Raw genomic sequence first — 18,658 nt, 5'->3', positions numbered from 1 at the left:
AAATCCCTTTAATTTAGAAATCAAAGGTGTTACATGTGCTCCAACATAAACCTTGCTTAAATTGAAAACACGGAGACCGCCTAATCTATTTCTATGATCTCCGTTTTTTTTCAACAAGAAGTGTATCCGGTCTCTCGCGGCGACACGGCCTTGGAACACAATATATCCCATGTAACTTTGGTTTATATGCTTGAAAAATACATATATATGCTTCAAGGCAAAGTTTGCCCATAAGGCATAAGTATGCCCCATCGGCATAAGTTTGGTAAATCTTAACAAGTTTATGCCGATGGGGGCATACTTTAAGAGGCAAACTTTTATGCCGGATCCGGCATAAATCGTGAAGGAATTTGCAAAGTTATGCTGATCAAGCATAACTAAATGTCCGCCCTCAAGACAAAAAACACCTCACCACAGACTTTTAGTTAAACATAACTAAAAGTCTCATTTAGGGCATAAAAATTTAAACTTTGCCTTATAAGGCAAACTTTTTTTTTTTCGTTGAAAGTCTATTTTATTCCATCCAAAAAACTTTTACAAAATAATACTTTTCCATGTAACTTTGGTTTATATGCTTGAAAAAATACATATATATGCTTCAAGGCAAAGTTTGCCCATAAGGCATAAGTATGCCCCATCGGCATAAGTTTGTGCAAATCTTAATGTTTATGCCGATGGGGGCATACTTTTAAAAGCAAACTTTTATGCCGGATCCCAAGATAAACTTGTGAAGGAATTTGCAAAGTTATGCGATCCGCATAAACTCGTGTGTAAGTGAAAGCCTATATTTATAATGTCTTTTGCAATAAATTCCCCACTACTTAACCCCCAACCACCTTAGTCGTTTTTGACCACCTTTTAAATCCGGTCAAAGCTTGACCACATTTGGTTTGCAACATTAAACATGTCGATGATATTCTTCTTGAAAGAGATAGACTTAATAATAAACAGAACTCTGCTATATATAAACACTTGCACCAATATAAGTTTGTACAAAAGTAGTGCATCACATTCATGATGACGCAACATTCAAGCGAAAGATAATGTCACAAAACAAGCATCTAAGCCACGACTACTTTAGTTTGTTTATGAACTGCAAAACTAACAACTACATTAACTTGTTCTACCAACTACCAACATATTAACACTACTTTCACGGATCCTTTGTCTTCGAGTTTCCGGGTTGGTGTCACTTTTTTCCTTTTATTTACCCTCATCTCTTCAAGCAAGCTTGATGTCATTCTTGCTTGCCCTTCCACCTCACTCCGAATCAGCCTTTGTGACCAAGGTCCCCAAGAATATCACCGACCTTATATGCTTTCTTGAGCAAAGATCAATTATCCTACTACTTGGCAAGCCATGTCAGAGAATAAAGCAAAACAATTGTTTATAGTTAGTAAACTCACTTGCAACAAAATATACCCAATCCAACAAATATTTCAGCTCTTACATCAGTATGTTGTAAATCCATTTTTCGACAAATATACCCATTCCAACGATCTAGGCCTTTGTAAGGGTAGTTCTTCCTCTTTCATTATCCAAAATTTACACTGCGAAGCTTGACAGGTTTTTCTTGGTCTTCCCCTCCTCACATTGGGCGAGAGCGTTACGAGTTGATCGAGCGCATTGGTGCAACCAGAAAAGCACTAGAAGGCTTCGCAGGTTTTCTTGGTCTTCCCCTCCTCACGTTAGCATCGAGAGCGCGGGTTGATCGGTGCGTAACTTGTTGCATTTTCAAACCATTTAGCACTAATGGTTGTCCTCCTTGTTCCCATACCTCTTGTTGGTGCTTGAGAAGTACTCTTTGGCCTTGCACCGCTCGGTGGTGGTGCTTGAAGTGCTCTTCCCTTGCGCACTTGCTTGCTCGGTGCATCGAAGTTAATGGATTTTTCCTTGGCCTTCCCCAGCTTTTCTTTGCTTGAAGTTGGAGTTGTCTTTCTTGGCCTTCCCCTAGCTCTTGCAGTGTAGCAACGATTCGACAAAGCTTGGTGAGATCTTTGCGAACATCCGGTCCATGACCATAGCTCGTTCTACCGTAATCCTACCAAAAACAAGTAGTGTCAAATCAAAACCATTAATCTATTTCTAGTTTTCTTTTGTTTTGTGTTTAATGTAAGTTTGAAATTGATGAATGAAATCCCTTTAATTTAGAAATCAAAGGTGTTACACGTGCTCCCATCGGCATAAGTTTGGTAAATCCTTAACAAGTTTATGCGATGCAGATACTTTTAAAGGGCAAACTTTTATGCCGGATCCGCATAAACTTGTGAAGGAATTGCAAAGTTATGCGGGATCCGCATAACTAAATGTCTGCCCCTCAAGACAAAGTCTGCCTCCTCCGGCAGACTTTTAGTTAAACATAACTAAAAGTCCCGCCGGGAGGGGCATACTTTTAGCAGAACTTACGCCGATCCGCATAAACTCGCGACAGAATTTGCAAAGTTATCTTGATCCGGATAACTAAATGTCTGCCCTCAAGAAAAAGTCTCGTACTTTTTAGTTAAACATAACTAAAAGTCTCCGGAGATAATACAAATTTACTTTACTCCAAAGAGTATAAAAAACGAGTTTACTTTAAAAGCTCATACCTTCAAAGGACAAATTTCTCTTTGTTATGGTTTTTACCATGACAAATGCGCGTAAGTCATGTCAACTCCTTTCTTGACAACTTACCATATCTTTTTGACTCAAAGCTTCTCCTTCTCCCGACCTTCTTCGTCCGTCCGGCATAGGCTTTACAACCGCGGTGCAACATAGGTTATTGGACTCGGGCCACATTTTCATATCAGGACCGGTTGAAGAAAATATTGATGCGCAAGTCCCCGCAGTCTCCTCATCAGAAGCAGCCTATCAACAAACTCACTGGTTCATACATTTATATATATGGCGACGAGGGCATGTTGACACGGTATTCCCTCGAGCATCCGAGCCTACAACCGCAAGTTCTATTTCTCAAATCAACAAGATGTTGATATGGCCATCACTAATTTCAAACCCTCTCTGCGTTCAAATCAATATTACATTCCATTGACTTCTTTATGTTGATTTCTAGTACTTTTTGCCATTGGAGATATATTAGTTAACCATGTTTTTGGAAATTGACTAACCGACCTATTCTAGTCATTACCTTAACTCTAATCTCTTCAAGCATAGTGATAATGGTTTTATGCCTTGTCCTAAAATCCAGCATTGAAGCTCTCGGACATATTATTGTCCACACACTATCACACTTAATGTCGGTTCTAAAGTACGGTTTACACCAAGTTTCGGTGGGTAGTACGGTAAATACGAACAATATCCTTACCATCCTTAGCGTTGCTAAGCCGTTTCATTTTTGTCGCATTTATCTTAATCTCTCCTTGAAAAGGTGCTTTTGCACACTTCCGTAAGTGGTTCCTTCAAGACCTACTCCATTCTTTTGACCGGGTTGGCTAGGATATGTCTTGCACACATCCTCGTGCTCCACCAAAGGGTAACAATTCTTTTCATAGCCGATCGTGATTGAAGCCCCTACAATTTTGAGAAACAATTATATATGAATGAATAAAACTAAATGAAGAAAAAAAAAGTGATTGTCACTACCTTTTACGTATGATATCACGTTGTAGTTGTCGCCATCTCCCATTCCCAAATCAGCTATCAACAATTTCAAAAACCATGTCCAAGTGTTCTTATTCTCATATTCCACTATAGCCCAGCAATAGGCAACATTTGATTATTAGCATCTTTACTTGCAAGCCGGTAATACCGCCTTTGGTTATTCCGCTTTAAGAAACAACCATCCAAACCAATACATTTCCTCTGACCACTAAAAAGCATTTTTTCAAAGCGCCAAGCAAATATAAAAACTTTCAAACACCAACCTACCACTTTCACCGAGTCGTCAACCTTAACAACACAGTACTCCCCGGATTAGTCCTCGACATTTCATCCCTATAGTCAAATATTCTTCCAAACTCTAACACGTGATCACCCGCTGTTTCTTGGAGTACTTTAGCTCTACAGCTCTCCTGGCAAAGGTTTTTCCCAATGTATATTAAGTTCTTCCTAATCAGCTAACGAAACTTGAAAATCCTAATGTTTGGGTCGATTCGTAGCCTTATTCTTGTAATGTTTAGACAAGAACTTAGCGTTACTTGCACGTAATTTCTAGTAGTCTTGACACATATGTTTAGGATTGTAGGTTTTGATCATGAAATCATTAGTCTTGTCAAGACTTGCGTATAGCGACCATGGCGGCCACCTCACTCGCCCTCCTAACATTTTGGGCTCGTTGACAAATTTCTCTGCTGCGCTTTGAAGTGCATATTTTGTAACGACGTCCTAAACTCGTTCCGTCCTCGAAAACCATCCCAGCTCACGTCACTTTTCCAACGGTTTGTCAAAAATTATCCTTCTCTGCCAGCCCTCACTGAGCACGACTCGTCGTCGTATACGATTGACACTATGTCATCGAAGCGGCATACAGCAGCCTCGTCCACGAGCAACACCTTTCGAAACATGTATCGGCGGTAATGGCAGTTTCGTAAAGCCCGGATACGGACCACCGCTTGACGAAAGCCAAAGAATTTCTCCGGGGTCATTTGGTATCCTTTCTCTTCTTTTATCCCTCTGATATGACCTACGCTCGACCTCGGAGATATGCACTCTTCGTGAACATCATCGACTTTCATATTCGACGTCGTAATCGTAAAAAGTTCGACTTGATCGAGGACTTCCGAACTATCATCGGATGTAATTTGGTCGGTTCGAAATGAAGTTACGCTGTAATGGAGTGTCGAAGCGACGGTTTGCAGCAGCGGTTTCGGTGGCTATGGGATTCGATAATTTCTTTGATTTCGATGAAGCTGCGCCGGATTCTTTTATTAAAAACAAACCGTCACTTCTTGGATACCCCCGTCACTTTCTTTATTAAAAACGACCAAAGATTACGCCGTTGGGGCTAGTGTATTCCGACAAAGCAATGGGACCGTCTCGTTATCTAAATTATCGACCGTGTGACGGAATTTCAATAGTATCCCCATTTCAAAACTTTGTGAAATTTTAGAAAATGTCCCACTGTCGGTTGGATTTCTACAACACTATCACTATTAGGTATCTAACACGAAATGAACAACTTGTAGTATACCACTAGTTCTTTAATATAATCCCTTAGTTCAAAAAAAGGACAACCTTTATCCACATGATATCCAAAGCTGCGTTATTTGTCCGCTCATACTTTGGTTGACAATTACTAACATCCAAAACCCCACCATGATACCATCCCAATGTTACTAATACAAACCCGACTCATACACAAATTACAATTCGGTAATAAAGTACAAACAATCGGTACCACGCATATACGATAACAATAGATGGTCGACAACAATCACAACCCCACACACACGTCAAATAACAACAATTAAATTCGGACTTCGACAATACAAGGCCAAACGGTGTATAAAATCACATTTTGGGGTGAAAATAAATTGGACGCAATTACAACAAGTAATACTACACGACATAAGATTACACATCTCTTAACTGAATAACCCCATTTTAAACTAGGAAAAACCCGCTAATTTTTTAACAAACCTAGAAATTCATACGACAATTTCATAAATCCTATATAATATGGAAAAAAATAAACTTTATGCGTACAAATGCGGCTGAGAACAAGACTAACACATTTGGTATTTTTTAGGTTCACTAAAAACTTGAAGATCAATCGACGATTTCGGGTCAAAATCCACCGCGATGTTACCACCTAAAGTTAGTTTAACTATGATTCACAGCGATTTGCGGTTTAAAATGGTATTTGAGTGATTAATATAGCGAGAAATCGAGTGGAAGGTTTGAGAGAGAATTTTGGATTTCAAATTTTGGAAACGAAAATAATGAAAATGACCGTACGATTTTAATTTTATGAGCGCGTGCATACACTCGAAACTCGTTTGAGTGACTTTGTCCGGTTGAAAGCGAAAATAATACACAAAAAATAAGTCCGGGGGTCATAGGACCCCCGCAAAGTTGAGGTGTGTTATGGCAAATTTGGCCATAGTTTGAGTGTGTTTTGAATACTTTTCCCTTTATGATTGTAATGTTTCTTCTTTCTTCTTTCCTTGATTATTTTAAAGAAGTAACATATCTTAGGCATAAGACCTCGAGCGTGACTACTCCTAATTCACAAGTAGCTGCTTCAAATTCTGCAGATGCCAATCCTCATTCGAGTCACTATAACAGAGAATATGTAGACTATCTTCAAGAGGAAGAAGCAGCTACCCATGACAAGCCTTTTGGTCATGTTAGAATAGGAATAGGAATAGGATTTGTATATAGTATCCTACATGAAAAAGGATTAGGATATATAGTGTCTATAAATTGGGCTCAATGTAATAATGTAGATACACAATTCAATGATAATACTTTCTCCCATATTTTCTCACAGGTCAATCTCATTTTGAATGCACTATTGGGCGATATTGCCTTTCGAGAAATTATTTGGTATGTCTCAAAACTCATTTCACACAAACTCTTCAAGAATCTTAGGCTAAAGCAATACCATATGCATTATTTTGTGTAAGTAGTATTGAATTATTGTTAATCTTAGGTTTACATACTAGTTAATTAGCTTTAACTTGGCCAATGCGGGTTCTAATGCATTTGATTGGAAGTCAGGGGCAGAGGTAGAAGCCCAGATACGGGTTCGGCCGAACCCATTTTTTTTGCTCAAACAGTGTATTTGTGTTAAACAATTATTAAATATAAAAATCTTAGCTCCGCCTCTGTCTCTGCCCCTGGGCAAAGGAAGCATTGCGCAATTTTTATTTTTATTTTCTTTGTTAATTGGTGTTACAAATTTGGTGAAAATTTTGAAGAATATGAACCTTGTAATGATGTGTTCAAATGATTATACACCATGTCAGTTTCTGCCTCAACAATTTGCAATTGCAAATGGTCTCATCAACAAGAATTGCTGGTTGATTGTAAGAGATAAAAGAAAAAGGTCGTGGAAATTAAAGCTAAGTCATTCCAACAAGCCTCGACCTCGAGCCTACATTGGAGGTGGATGGTGTAAATTCATCGCTGAAAATTGTTTAAAGGAGGGAGGCCGTATTATGTTTGAGGTTGTCACTAATGGAGAGACACCAATATGGAAATTTCATGTTGTTACTAATGGAGAAACTCCAATGAAGAAGTTTCAAGGCAAGTTTCTCATCTTATAATCAGCCTCTTATTGTTCTGATGATCTTTTATGATTATCGGTATATTAGAATTTTTCCTTGTGTCAAGTAGATTCAAACAGTTATATGATAAAAACATATTCATTTTTATCCCATCTGCATAATATAATATTTTCAGCGAAGGAATTTTATTGAACCCCCTTTCATGAACCTAGATCTGCCCCTGCTAGCTAGAAATGATTTATTAATTAAATGAATTGCTCTGTAAAACATTTTTCATGAAATTAAATATTTTTCACACAAACATTTTAGATCAAACAAAGCATAGTTACAAATTAAGAAAATAAATTTACACTTTTTGTTTCCTCTAGAGATGGTGTAATCGAAGTGTTATATAGAAGCGTCATTTTCTTGATTGAGTGCGCAACCTGTAATGAGAAACAATACACAAACCAAATGATGCTTATTTTATAAGAAAAACTAATGTTGAATTGGTCAAAATGTAAGGGTGGGTATTTAAATTCTGCTCATCTTTTTAAGGATCATTTGTCATATTTAATTTCTCGAAAATGTAACAGAAAAACCGAGCCCCAGCATCAAGTTGTCAGATGAGACTTCTTCCCATGCAGAAGCTGCTACTAACGAGCCTTGTGTTCAATCTTATTTTGAATGCACTATTAGACAATATTGTCTTTCAAGAGGTCTCTTGGTAAGTCTCAAGACTCATTGAACTTAACTTATTGAGAGTTATTTATAGCATTAGTGTGTTGTACTTGTTAGCTGTAGCTGAGGTACCTTCATTAGTTAGCTAGTTAGAGTATTAGTCAGTTAGCACACGTGGGTCTGCCAGCTGTTACAAGCTGTTAGTTCGTTAGCAGTTAGTTAGATTAGCTAGATTATTTCTTTGCTTAATCGCTTGTATATAATCTGCTTGATTACAACTAATAGAGTTTGAACTTTCATTTTCATTTCACATTACATTCTTCCTTCCTTCTTTCACGAGCTTCATCTCTGTAGAAGTCGCCATAGGAGCTCTCATCTCGGACCTCAGTTATCCACCAAACTTCGACATGGTATCGGAGCCTTGCTCTATCTGGAAGACCCAAGTTCATTCTTTGCGGATTCACAATTCGTTCTTTCGCAAATCAGCAATTGGCCGCGTTTGATACCGAGTTAGCACAAGTGATTACAGATGTGTGTGAGTTTCTGTGAACGAAGCTCGATTTCTTCCACTTCAATTTCTGAATTTTTCCTTGAAAATTATCGATTGATTATCTCCATGGTTGTTACTGACAAAGAGGATCAGTCTGCCATTGACTCGACTAGCCCTTTGTAGTTTGTACATGCATCTGTCTGACAATCCAGGTGCAATGCTTGTACCAGCTCCCTTTAGTGGAATATGATATAGATCTTGGAGAAGAGGCGTATTGCGATCTCCTTCAGTGAAGAATAAACTTGGATTCATCAATGAAGAATGCAAAAAGCCAGATTTGAAGTCTCCAAACTATCGTTTGTACGAGAGGTGTGATGATATGGTTACATCGTGGATTTTGTACTCTTCAGGCAAGGAGATTGTGATAGAGTAGAGTACATGAATGATGCAGTTGAGTTTTGGAATGAATTGGAGGACTGTCATGATTAGAAAAATGGTGCAAAACGCTATCAGATTCAGAAGGAAAAACGACCTATCACAAGGGACCTTAGATACCACCAGCTACTATACGAGAATGAAGAAACTATAGGAAGAATTAAACCAATTTGAGTGCTAAAACTCAGTGCAACTACCAATGTACATGCGGTGCCAAGGAAAAATATTCACAAAGCAGAACATGACACGAGGCTAATCCAGTTTTTGATGGGATTAAATGAAGTGTACGCTGCAGTTAGGGAAAGTATTCTAATGTTGAATCCTTTACCATCCTTAGCACAAGTGATAAAAAACAAAGAGAAATCAGGCCTGGTAATCAATTACAAATTGGTTCAACATCTTTGAATGCCAATACATCTGGGGGAAGCAATGGAAATAGTTTCAGAACCAATTATTCTTCTCAAACTAATCACTCTGCAAGCAGCTAGACTTAGAATTGTATGTGAATATCGCAGGAAACCAGTTCAGTATAAAGGACAAATGCTATACGTTGCATGGTTATCCCCAGAACCCTCAGAATTTTCACTATTCTCAGAACCAAAATTTGAGGTTTAACAAAGGTAATCCTGATTGGAAGGGAAAGAGAAAAGAAGCAAATGTACATGGAACTCCTACAAATATGTTGTCTGTAAAGGGAGGAAAAGCAGGATGCGAATCTTATCAAGGAGAAATATGGAAATTGATCAATTTACTGCAACATTTTCATGCTGGGAACATGGGAAATCTCAAAAAACATCACTGGTGGAGCTGTGAACTTCGTAGGCATTTTGGTCTGCTCAGTTAATATTACTTCAATTGATTTTGGTAAACTTTTATGCAAATGTTTGAAAACAAAGGCTGACACCGGGATCATAGACTCAGGTGCATCAAATCACATGAGCTTTAACAAATCTCAATTGTTCAAAATTAAAAGTAAAGGTGACTGAGATTGGTAATGCACCGACTCCTGAAATTATTCCGTGCAAAGTTCTCTTTGTTCCTTCTTTCAAACACAACCTTATTTCTGTACATTGTTTGACCATAGACCTTAAAGGCATTACTTTCTTTATTGGAAATGATTGTCTTCTGCAGGCCCTTCAATGTTTGACCATAGACCTAGATCTTCTATGCTCTCACTGCTGGAGAAATTCAGCCAATGGCACTCATAATGAATCCTTTCCATCATCTTCACCAACATTAATACCAATATCCTTTGATCCTTACATATCCCAACCTAATCAAGATTCAAGACACTACACCTGATCCCAGTCCAGAACTCAGACCTGTTTTCACACAGGATGTGAGAAGATCACACAGGGAGCCCAGAGCTCCCACTCACCTCAAAGACTGTGTCCATTCCCTTCCTACACGGAACCAACTAGCTATCTCGATTCTCATTCCAAGCTTCTCTCAATGCTCTTTTTCAATGAACCACCACACTCCACCTGAGCTGCTAGTCCATGAAAGTCGGAACCTTGTTGAAATTGTTTTCACGATATTGATACAACTTCATATGAAGAGGCACAAGCAATCCTGCTTGGCAATTGATTATGACACAAGAGTTTGAGGCCATATATGCAAACCATACTTTGGACTTGGTTCCCTTACCAACAAATAAGCAAGCCATAGAGTGGTTCCCTTACCAACAAATAAGCAAGCCATAGAGTGTAAATGGCTGTATAAAGTAAAACATAAAGCCGATGGCAGCATTGAAAAGTTTGAAGCAAGACTTGTAGTGAAGGGTTATACTCAACAGTTGGGAATTGATTATGCAGAGACCTTTTCCCAGTTATAAAAATAACCATAGTGAGATCCTTGTTGGCTACTCAGTGAAGAAAAGCTGGAACATCTATCAATTAAATGTCAACAATGGCTTCCTCCAGAAAGATTTACACAAGGAATTGTATATGGAGATCCAACAAGGACTGATTGTTGATAGTTCAAATCTTGTGTGCAAATTGAACAAATCATTGTATGGTTTGAAGCAGGCAAGCAGGCAATGGTATGCCAAATTGACACAGGCCCGTTGGTCAAAAGGTTACAGTCATTCTCTAAATGACTATTCACTGTTTCATAAAAGGACAAGCTCCTCAATTATATTTGTTGCAGTATATCTGGTTTATGTGCTTATCCCTGGAACTGATGATCTGGATGAGATTGAACGACTAAAGACTTTCTTATAGTAGCTTTAAGATCAAGGATCTGGGTGAACTGCATTTTTTTGGGGATTGGAAATACTTTATAAGGATGATGGTGTCATCATCTCACAGAGGAAGTTTGTTCTTGACCTTGTGAAGGAATATGACTGCTAGGCTACATCAGCTTCTCCTCTCCCCTTGACCCTAATGTGAAACTGAAGGCTAAAGAAGGCACTGCGCTAGAAGATCCAACCTATTTCAGGATATTGATTGGCAAACTAATTTTATGACTAACACCAGATTGGACATAGCTTATGGTGTTCAACACCTCAGTCAGTTTATGCAGGAACATAGAGAGCTTCATTTCAAACCTGCGTTTCACTTGTTGAGATATTTGAAGGGTGATCTCACCTTAGGGATTTTCATGTCCAGAGATCCAGATTGCACAATCAGAGCCTTTTCTGACTCTGATTGGGCATCTTGTCCAGATTCATGGAGATATGTAAATTGCTACTTAGTTCTTTTCGGTAATAGCCCCATTTGTTGGAAGTCAAGGAAACAAGAGACAGTCTCTTTGTCTTCAGCATAGGCAGAATACGGATGTTTGAGAAAGGTGCATTGCCAAACTACTATGGTTAAGCAGATTGCTTCAAGAACTGACTGTGCCATTTTCCACTGCTATTTCAGTATGTTGTGACAGCCAATCAGCTTTGCATATTGCAAGAAATCCTGTTTTCCATGAGAGAACTAAACACATTGAGGTGGATTACCATCTTGTGAGAGACGAGTTACAGGAAGGTTTCATTTCTCTGCATCATATTCATACCAGTGATCAATTGGTAGATGTGTTAACCAAGGCCCTCACGGGAGTTAAACATGCAGCTGTTCTGCACAAGTTGACAATTCCACCCTCACTTCCAACTTGAGGGGGGTATTGAGCAGTATTTATAGCATTAGTGTGTTATACTTGTTAGTTGTAGCTGAGGTACTTTCATTATTTAGTTAAGTATTAGTCAGTTAGTTGGTATACGTGAGGTTTACCAGCTGTTACCGACGGTTAGTTTGTTAGCAGTTAGATAGATATTTTCTTTGCTTAATCTCTTGTATATAATCTGCTTGATTACAGCTAATAGAGTTTGAGCTTTCATTTCACAAATGTTACATTCTTCCTTCCTTCTCTCGAGCTCCATCTCTGTAGAACTCTCCAGAAGTCGCCAAAGGAGCTCTTTATCTCAAAAAAGGTCACCATAGGAGCTCATCTCAGAGCTCAGTTTTTCCACTAAACATTGACAGAGCTGAAGGTAGCTGGTAGCATTAGCAAATACTAATCCGCACCGGTTTTTGTACTGAACCAATTCAAGTAATTGTCGTGGTTAATTGATTTAATGAAGTTAAATTATACGTTAATTAATTACCGGTAAGTAATAATTGTGTATATTCAAACACATTTCATGCATACATTAGTTTGGTGTAAACACCTGGTGCGAGTAAGTTTTTACCAGCAAGCATATATGCCTTGTTTCTTTGAGTTTTAGGCTTTATACTCCGATAGTGTAATTTTCAGATTACTTATTAGGTAATTGCAAGTAAATCTTTATGGTAAGCATTAATTTAGTAACCCAAAAAAATTATAAACCTGCTACCACATAATGTAATAAAAAATTACATTGTTAGTATATGTGACTTAAATCCTTTTTATTATCTTTCTCTTTGCTAATTGGAGTTATTTTCAGTGCAAATGTGAATTAACAATATGAACAGCTTAATATTGATGTGCGCAAATGTTTATACACCATTTCAGTATCTTCCTCAACAGTTTGCATTTGCGAACGGTCTCATCGACAAGAACTGCGATTTGATTATAAGAGATGAAAGACAAAGGTCGTGGAATCTAAAGCTCCGTTATTGGGAACCTTTAGTCTATATAACAGATGAATGGCGTAAGTTCATTGCTGATAATTGCTTAAAGGAGGGAGATCGTATTAAGTTTGAGGTTGTTACTAATGGAGAGACGCCAATATGGAAATTTCAAGTTGTTAGTGAAGCAGAAACTCCATTGCAGAAGTTTCAAGGCAAGTTTCTCATCTTGGAAAAAATCTTCTTCTTGTATTTTTGATTTTGTTTGGTTCGAAAATTAAATTGTATAGAACATATTTTTACATTTTTCACTTAATAGAAGCAAGAAATTGTAGCCTAATTCCATTGAGAAAGTGAGCCCCTGCTAAGTTTTAAACATATCCATAAGTTTTTTTTTTTTTTTTTTTTTTTTTTTTGAGAATGGTAACAATTCATATCCGTAAGTTTTATCTTCCTCTTTTTCCTAATGGTTACACTTTCTTATTATGTTTTTCTTTTTTTGCTATGTTTTTTTTAATAAACAGACATTATGAAAAAGCCCTCAAACGTGAGTCCTCTCGATGCACAAGGATCTACTTCAACTTCCGTTGATGATGATCATCCTTTTTTTATTTCTACCATTAAACCTTATTGCATCAGCAAGACAGAATTTGTAAGTTATCTGAACTGATTTTTGTTAGTGTTTAAGTTAATTATTCCCACTAACCCTGCAAAGATTTTTACACTACGAGTGTAATTTAACTTGTTATAGTAGGTTGCTGACTCGGTTTTCTTGGTTGCAACATTTATCTTTTATCGTAGCCAACTTAACTTGATAGCATAAAAAGTTGTACACTGACACCTGGTGTTTACATCAAGCCATGCAATTTAACCTTAGAAATCTTGCATATCACCTAACCATGGTTAACTGATAAACGTGTGTAAAAGACACATGTCTTGCATCTATTGGCTTGTTAGAAACACTGGGTGTGTGTAAGGTTTACCATCAGCATACAAAAGTATACAAAACTTGAACTGGATGTTTGTTTTATGGTAGTGTCTTCCAACGGATTTTGTAAAGTCAAATGGATTGATAAATAGAAAGTGTGAGATGATTCTTCAAGATGAAGCACAGAGATGCTGGTCAGTGTGGCTAGGGAGAATTGGAAACCGTTTTGGAATTACACGTGGATGGACAGTATTCAGAGCAGCAAATGGACTCCAAATAGGAGATGCTTACAAGTTTGAACTCATCAAGAATGGGGAAGTACCTATTGCACACTTCCACTGTAAGTGTTCTTTCACTTCTAATGTATTCTTGTCGAGTTTAAGTTTATGCTCTGACGGTACACAGAAGTATCACTACTAAAAAAAACATGATTCTTTTATGGATGTTTCCTTCGGAATGTCGTCGGAAATATGGATTTCCGATGGACTTTCCTTTGGAAACGTTTATGACGAGCGAAATTAGCGATGTTTTTAGTAATGTATCTACACAATTATATTAGTTATATGAGGTACAAAACAACAACATACCCAGTGTAATCCCACAAGTGGGGTTTGAGGAGGGTAGGATATACGCAGACCTTACCTCTACCTTTGTGGGGGCAAAGAGGCTATTTTTGAAAGACCCTCAGCTTCAACGGAAAGAAAAGATAAGAAAAGAAAGGAAAGTAAAGAAAAGGAAAATAAAGGAAAAGGAACTAGAAAAGGCAAATAAAGGAAAAGGAACTGGACGCAGACACAAATATTAAAGCAAAATAGCAAGATACAAAGCTAAAGCGCAATATTAGTTATAAGGTAATTACAAATAAATATCTTCAGTTTTATGGTATGTCACATTTCTCATAATTGAGTAATTATTCTTGCGAATATAGTTCATTTCAATGGTCTTTACTTGTTTTGTTATATTTTTCAAGTTATATAACATCACTAAGAATGTCTATTTGAACACACTACACATTGGGTTATCCAGCAGATTTTGTAACTATCATATAAAATAATGTATTTTGCAGGCAGATATTCTAAAAAGGTTGCAAAGAGAAAGAAACGGTGAAGCAACTTGACTTTTCTTTTTCTAATTTGGTTTATCCAATATACGATGTACAACCTCAAAAACTATGTATGGTGTTGGTATATACTATGTTTGATATTGGTAAGTTGATGTAAATATCGGGTACTGGTAAGTATTTACATATGATGTTTTATGAGATAAAATTAGGCTAAGAATAATTTTGTAGAGAGATTTTTTGAAAAGGGATGGAAATAATGGGCAACTGCCTAGAATTCAGCTTAAAATTGGATCCCTCAATTTTAGCCCAAAATCGTGGGTCTGTGCATGACCCAAATCTTGTATGTTTTATAATTAACTTGTTATGTTTCGTAAATAAGAAAAAATATCCCTACATTTTGTAATAGAGTCTTAACTAGTATTATTAGATCATTTTCTCATGTTTTATTCCTTGAATTTCCATGTAAGGTACTATTCAAAAGACTTGGCCTTAGCCAGCTTATGTCCAGGGCCCAATTACCCACTATAGCTTTGGTTGTGGTTGTATAATCGATGACGATTATTTGCACTGAATGGACACAGTATAGCCGCCCATCAAAATAATAGCCAACAAATGTATATTTCTTGTATATGAAGTATTATAGGGAAAAGGGTAAAAAATGCCACTCTGGGAAAAGGGCTAAAAATATCTTCCGTTATAAATTTTGGGTAAAAAATTTCCCTCCCGTCATTAAAGTTTTCAAATATATCCCTATTTTAATGAAAATTCCGAAATCCCCAAAATAACCCGATTTTATTTTTAAACCCGCTCTATTTAAACTTGACCTAACTACATAAAAAATACAAAACACATATGCGACTAACTTTTTTCTGAGTCCTACATCTGGAGCCACTAGGCACATGAGGGGTAACCCATATGCTTTTTTTATTTAGTTGGGTCGGGTTTAAATGGAACGGGTTTAAAAATGAAATCGGGTTATGTTTGGAATTTCCGTTAAGATAGGGATATAATTGAAAAATTTAATGACGGGAGGGGTATTTTTTACCCGAATTTGTAATAGAGGATATTTTTAGCTCTTTTCCCAAAGTAGAGGGGCATTTTTGACCCTTTTCCCATTATTATATACATTTTTTTTTTGTATATTGGCTAGTGGTTGTAGTTATTTTTGTACGAAACGCCATGTGTAAAAAAACCCTTTTTCAAATTCCGTCACTATTAATTATTTCTATGTGCTAAATTTCCACACTCATAATTTCGGAATGTGATTATTAGATGAGCCAAATCATGTCTGCTATTCTGTAATCTTTTTCAAATAATTCTACAACCGACACCTTTTGGTCCTTTCTCCATGAATGAAAATAATTAGAGTTAATGGTCAAAAATACACCTGAACTAACGTTTTTTCGTGAGTTTCCTACCTGAATTATCAGTGCGCGAGTTACCTACTTGAACTATCACCAATTAATCAAAACACACATCAGTTGTTCCCTGTTCCCTCACGAAAAAAGTAATAGTTCAGGTGTGTTTTTGACCATTATCTGAAATAATTACTATTAAATGCTTAATTGTCACGTCACCAAATTATGGTTCTTTTGAAAGAATTCAGTCTGCCGTTTGTACAATTTTGTTATAAATTGTGGTGTGAGCATGTTTGTATGCTTGTTTTACTGTTGGTTACTTGTTGGAATGGAGTGGTTTGGGTTGAGTTTGAGAGATTTGGAAATATTTGCTATAACGAAATATTATTGTCGAGAAAAATGCTATTTGTGATCGCATAAGAGATTTGGGACTCTAAGCTACGTGTTGGTAATCTTTATGTTAAGCAAGGATCGTAACATAGGCTTGAGGTAAAGATTCTAAACTTGTTTTTGAGTTGAATACTTAAACATATACTCCCTCCGTTTCAATTTATATGAACCCATTTGACTGGACACGACATTTAAGAAAAAGGGAAGACTTTTGAAACTTGTGGTTCAAAATAAGCCTTGAAAATTTGTGTGGCTGTAAATCATTCATAAAGTGAATTTGTTTCCAAATTAGGAAAGAGGTCATTCATTTTGGCACGGACTAAAAAGGAAATAGGTTCAAACAAATTGAAACAGAGGGAGTATGAATTTTTACTCTTAAAATCGGATCAAATATGAAAATATGGAATTGAGTCCTAAACCCCAAAATTAGAAAATTAAGGATGTAATGAACTTTTAAGAACCTGATTGAAAAATTAATGGTAATATGTTTGGACTCACTGGATTATGATCAACTAAAAAATATATGGTATACAGGGTCTCTGGGTTTGACCCTGTTGATAGAGGGTTGACTTTGGCTAAGGCTCCATTTTAAGGGACGAGGCAAATGAGTGTAATTAATGTCTAATTGAGATTTTGCATATATTAGAGGTTTTCAACTAATGGTGCATGTTTATGTCTCTGTGTGTGTGTCAGTAAATTATAGATTTCATAGATGCATATCATTTACACTAATTTAAAGAAAGTGTCAAGTTTAAAATGATTTCATTTTGAGGTCACATGATGAATGAAAAAGAAAGCAAATTCCATTTGTCGTACTAGATGCAACTTAATTATACTATTGGCTATACTGAAATTCGCTTGTGTAAAATTTTGGATTTGTTACCTGATGATTGCCTGTGTTGCATGCATTGCGATTCTTGGCCTTGGTTAATATCATTAATTAGACAGACTGGAGGTATTATGGGGTACGTAGATTGTTCAAAGAAAAAACATTTGGTGATTTTTTTTTTAATCTAAAATCATTAGTGGACATATACATTTATCTGATACTTGTATAGTACCTGTTGAATAGTCGAAATTAGGCAAATTAGCCTAAACACCGCTGCCATAAAAATAGAAACACATGAGTTGTTCAAAGCATCCATTCACTCTCACAACTGGTGCAGTATAATTTGACATCTTTCATTGCATTCCGGAAGTAAAAAAATTGATGGATTGGCCAAAATTGCTGCTGATGAAGGTGGAAGTTTCACTTATTTTGGAAGTCTTATTTGAGTGTCACTAGGAATTTAAAAATGATGTATTTAAACGCATTCGAGAAAATCATACAACAACAACAACAACAAGCCCAAGATAATCCCACCATGTGGGGAGGGGGAAGGGAGAGGTACAAGAGACCAACCCCCACCAAAGGTAGGGCGGTACATTTCCGAAAGACCCTCAGCTCAAGAGAGGATTCGAGAAAATCATAGAGAGAAAAAAAAATTGACTCTCAAGAATGAATCAAGTTATATAATACGAAAAGGCTCAAATATGCCATCAAACTATCAGAAATGGCTCATTTATGCCACTCGTCAATAGTTTGGCTCATTTATGCCATCGAACTATAGGAAATAACGCATTTATGCCATCGAACTATAGGAAATGGCTCATTTATGCCACTCATCAATAGTTTGACTCATTTATGCCATTACTCGTTACCACAATGACTCATCCATGCCATTTTTCATTAACGCCGGTTTTATAATACAAGATATGACACGTGGCCTCCAACTAGATTATGGTTGTGGGTGGGCAGGGTGTATGGGTCGGATTTTTTCTTAATTTGATATTTAAAATTGGGCTGGTTTAATTAAATGTCGTAGACCTCTAATTGGAGGCCACGTGTCATATCTTGTATTATAAAACCGGCGTTAATGAAAAATGGCATGGATGAGTCATTTTGGTAACGAGTAATGGCATAAATGAGTCAAACTATTGATGAATGGCCTAAATGAGCCATTTCCTATAGTTCGATGGCATAAATGAGCTATTTCCTATAGTTTGATGGCATAAATGAGCCAAACCATTGACGAGTGGCATAAATAAGCCATTTCCGATAGTTCGATGGCATATTTGAGCCTTTTCCGTA

The 18,658-nt window shown here is 36.9% G+C and overlaps 1 protein-coding gene across 2 annotated transcripts in view; it reads left to right on the top strand.

Annotated features, from left to right (window-relative positions):
- Positions 1-15,065, top strand: part of LOC132057223 (B3 domain-containing protein REM10-like) — a 45,466-nt gene extending 30,401 nt beyond the window's left edge. For both annotated transcript variants that reach the window (XM_059449727.1, XM_059449719.1), the window contains exons 9-15: positions 6,431-6,486; positions 6,909-7,188; positions 7,745-7,875; positions 12,733-13,003; positions 13,313-13,440; positions 13,825-14,056; positions 14,783-15,065. In XM_059449727.1, coding sequence (XP_059305710.1) covers positions 6,431-6,486; positions 6,909-7,188; positions 7,745-7,875; positions 12,733-13,003; positions 13,313-13,440; positions 13,825-14,056; positions 14,783-14,823 — 1,139 coding nt within the window. In that variant the 3' untranslated portion in view covers positions 14,824-15,065. The remainder of the gene's footprint in view (positions 1-6,430; positions 6,487-6,908; positions 7,189-7,744; positions 7,876-12,732; positions 13,004-13,312; positions 13,441-13,824; positions 14,057-14,782) is intronic.
- The last annotated feature ends 3,593 nt before the right edge of the window (positions 15,066-18,658 follow it).

This window comes from Lycium ferocissimum, chromosome 1 (genome assembly GCF_029784015.1).
Source record: "Lycium ferocissimum isolate CSIRO_LF1 chromosome 1, AGI_CSIRO_Lferr_CH_V1, whole genome shotgun sequence".
Lineage (NCBI taxonomy): Eukaryota > Viridiplantae > Streptophyta > Magnoliopsida > Solanales > Solanaceae > Lycium > Lycium ferocissimum.
The sequence above is the reverse complement of the archived record's forward strand: the minus strand, read 5'-3'. Positions and strand labels throughout refer to the sequence as shown.